This window comes from Juglans microcarpa x Juglans regia, chromosome 5S, assembly GCF_004785595.1.
Source record: "Juglans microcarpa x Juglans regia isolate MS1-56 chromosome 5S, Jm3101_v1.0, whole genome shotgun sequence".
NCBI lineage: Eukaryota > Viridiplantae > Streptophyta > Magnoliopsida > Fagales > Juglandaceae > Juglans > Juglans microcarpa x Juglans regia.
Window position 1 is genome coordinate 25,884,652 of NC_054603.1, and position 4,196 is coordinate 25,888,847.

Genomic DNA, 4,196 nt, shown 5'->3' on the forward strand with positions numbered 1-4,196 from the left:
TTCATCTAAAATAAAAAATTCTCATCTCACTATCCAAACCCAAGTGTACCTAGTCTAAAAAGTCTCCTTCCCTAAATTAAGCCAATTAAAATATCACATACAATTTCATACCTAAGTAGGATACTAACACATTAATTTAATAATAGTAATACAATTCTTCTACGTACTTTGCGAAAGACCTGACAAAAAAAATAATTTCTAAACAAACAGCCATCTAAGACAAAGAAGCAGTTCCATACGGCAGAAGAAACCGACACATGGGACAGGTTGAAGTCTTGCCTAACCACTGATCGATGCAATGCAAGTGCAAAATATGATTGCAAGGCGTCCTTGCCACTTCCACTGCCTCGCCTTGGCCGGTCAAGGTTAACCATTCAAGACAAACTGCGCAGGTTCCATCATGTGATTCCTCTATTGCCTCGGAAGGAAACGCAACCGGTAACAGGACAAAGCCTAACGGATCATCAACAGTTATGGGCCAGATGGGGGCGGAATTCTTTACACCGAGCAAGTACGTCAGACCGGCCAGGATGCAAAGAACCTCTTCGCTATAGCTATTCCGTAACAACTCAAACTTCAGTGTGCTTCGAGGTCGTAGACCCAATCCCACGGATCCCACTCCAGATCTTCAGTAACACTCCGTCTATACATAGAAGTAAATGAAATTTGATACTCCATTCCACCCATCTCCTCACGCGAGCAATACTCCACGATTCTGGTCTGAGATACTTTAATTACGATTACAATCCTGGGCGAAACGGGCTGAGGCAGCCGATCCAGGCTGAAGCGGTAAAGACGGAGAAGGCAATCCGAGATCTGCGCCCCCAGCGGTTGGACCGTCTCCGGGAGGAAGTGATCGGAAGCCGAAAGGACACTGTGAGACAACATCTCCGAACGTACCACTTGCATTCGAACGCTCCTTCGTTTACATTCGAAATAACATCCGAACGTTAAGCGCGTTACGTTTGAACATTGCCGTTTACGTTCGAACAAAAATTCGACCGTTTGTTGCGATTAACGTTCGAACGAATAAACGTTCGAACGTAACTATGATACGTTCGAACTATAATCAATGAACGTCAAATTCTCTCATTCAAACTCCAATCGGTCGGGTTAACGTTCGAACGTTTATTTTGACGTCCGAATGTTACTTTCTGTCACAGTTTTCAACCGTCACAAAAAATGGAACGTTCGAACGTTATACCAAACGAAACACCTCCAACCGTCACTAAAAATATTTTTTGTGACGGTTGAACAGTAAACCGTCACCAAATGTATTCTGTGACCCACTTTAGGTGACGGTTGTGGTGACGGTTTTAAACCGTCACCAAATATATTTAGTGACGATTTGCCATTTTTTTGTGACGGTTTCCTCTGTCACAAAAGACACATTCTGTTGTAGTGCCTCATGGTCAACTAGTGTCATGTATGATTGTTGTAGAATTTTTTCTATGGCATATTTTATTATTTTATTAAAAAGTTTTTTTTTATCGATTATTAGAATTTTATTGTGATTAAAATTGCTAATAAACGAGGTTTTTTCTAATAATTACGAGTTTTCCAATTTCCAATTTTAGTTAAATTGAGGATTTTTTGTAATTGGAATTTCTATATTCTAATTATATTAGGACTCAATTATGATTCCTATTCCGAGTGCAATTAGATATCTTATATTAATATAATTCTAATTAGAGTAGAACTCAATCCAAACTAGGATTAGGAAGGTAACGTCAAAATTGTGATGAGATAACAAATTTTAGGAAAACTCATATTTTAATATGGATCCTGCTACTGCTGCCTAGCGTGCTACGGGTGCACATGGTGCAAATTGCAATTGTTTTTTTTTTTTCAAACATTTTTTTAACATATTTAAAAAAACAAACACAAATTTACTAATAGTTACTAAATTATAAGTCGGTAGTCAGCGATAAAATTCGACATTTTATTTGATAACACTATAATATGTCAATTATGAATAAAGTTTTGATTTCTAGTTGACATGTTAATATCGGACCACAATGATTACTCTACAAAATATTATCAACCGAATAACTCGTTCCGAGTATGTTTGGCAAGTAAGATGAGATACAAAATTATCATCTCATCATTATAATTTTTTTAAATTTTTATACAAAATATAATAAACAATTCAACTTTTTCAAATCTTAATTCAACTTTTTTAAATTTCAAAATAATAATAATATTAAATTTTTATCTAAAACCAAAACTTTCGTCCCACTATCCAAACCCCTACAATTTTCATCTTAATCTAGAAAATCTCGTTCCCTAAATTAAGCCAATTAAAATATCACCTACAATTTCATACCTAAGTAGGATCCTAACACATTAATTTAATAATAATAATACAATTCTTCTACTGCGAAAGACTTGACAAAAAAAAATAATAATTTCTAAACAAACAGCCATCTAAGACAAAGAAGCAGTTCCATACGGCAGAAGAAACCGACACATGGGACAGCTTGAAGTCTTGCCTAACCACTGATCGATGCAATGCAAGTGGAAAACATGATTGCAAGGCGTCCTTGCTACTTCCACTGCCTCGCCTTCGCCGGTCAAGGTTAACCATTCAAGACAAACTGCGCAGGTTCCATCATGTGATTCCTCCATTGCCTCGGAAGGAAATGCAAGCGGTAATAGGACAAAGCCTAACGGATCATCAACGGTTATGGGCCAGATGGGGGCGGAATTCTTTACATCGAGCCAGTACGTCAGACTATGCAGGATGCAAAGAACCTCTTCGGTATAGCTATTCCGTAACAACTCATACTTCCGGTGTGCTTCGAGGTCGTAGACCCAATCCCACGGATCCCACTCCAGATCGTCAATACTGTTCCGTGTATACATAGAAGTAAATGGAATTTGATACTCCATTCCACCCATCTCCTCACGCGAGCAATACTCCACGATTCTGGTCTGAGATACTTCAATTACGATAACAATCCTGGGCGAAACGGGCCGAAGCAGCCGATCCGGGCTGAAGCGGTAAAGACGGAGAAGGCAATCCGAGATCTGCGCCCCCAGCGGTTGGACCGTCTCCGGGAGGAAGTGATCGGAAGCCGAAAGGACACTGCGAGACAACATCTCGGTGGAGTCCCGAGACAAAAGTTGTCTGTGTTCGAACGGAACCACCTTCTGGTTCCTTGTATTGGTGGTATGGGCGATGCCTTCATTGGGGATTTTTTTGGTGAAGTCGATACTGATGAGAAACAAGAAGAGTCCCTCTGTATCGGAGAGCCCACTCGGCTTGCCTCCAAGCTTCTCAAGCCTCTGGTTCCAATTGTAAACTCGAAGCCTTCTGGTGTACGCCTTTTCTTCCGCCCTAACCATCTTTCTCTATTTGAGACGAGACAATGTAAAAGCATAATATTTATAGCCCAGAGGAACAGATGATATCATGATAAACATGCCTTTTGAATTCAAGCATATATATATCTATCGAAATCCAATCGTCTAAAAGAAAACAGTTGTCCATATTTTCAACGAAGGATATTACTAAGCCTCCGCTCCCGGCTACCCTTGGCATTTTTTTTTTTTTTTTTTTTTTTGTATTTTTGCTTTTTTTGTTTTTTTGTTTTTTTATTTCGTGATTAAAGAAGTGCTTTTTAATTATGTTATGAATTCATTTTTTAAAAAAATATATTTAAAATTGTTAAAAAAATACGTGTAAAAAAAGGCCAAAAAAAAAAACTCCAAAATAACTAGTGGCAACCGGCGGTGGTTGTAGTGCCACCCTAAAAATTAAAAAAAATGATATTCTAACCATTGATTCTTATAGCTCGATGTTACCGTTGGAATTTTTTTTTTTTAATTTTTCTTTTTACTTAGTGATTAAGAAAAAAAATTTAATAATATTGTGATTTTTAAAAGTGTAAAAAAATACATATAAAAAGATAAGAAAAAAGAAGAAGACTAATTATACCTAACGGTAGCTCCCAGCTCCTGCTGAGAGAGGTAGACGTAGCATCGTCATTCCAAGGAAACAGATTCGAGCATAAGGTTACCGGAATAAAAATTCAATTTTTAACTTCGATTTTGTTCTTTGAATCTAACTTTAATATTGAATTCGACACGTATATTATAAGAATATATATTGAAAGTTGGAATTTTCGTGAATTTTTATTTATTTTTTTTTTTTTTTTTTTAAAGTGTACGAGACCTCTATTTTTATTGAATGG

General features: G+C 37.2%; 1 protein-coding gene across 1 annotated transcript; it reads right to left on the reverse strand.

Moving 5' to 3' along the window:
- Window positions 1–2,427: 2,427 nt before the first annotated feature.
- On the reverse strand, window positions 2,428–3,348 carry LOC121267256. The gene has a single exon (XM_041171103.1). The coding sequence runs from the start codon at window positions 3,346–3,348 to the stop codon at window positions 2,428–2,430; it is 921 nt and encodes a 306-aa protein (XP_041027037.1).
- Window positions 3,349–4,196: the final 848 nt, after the last annotated feature.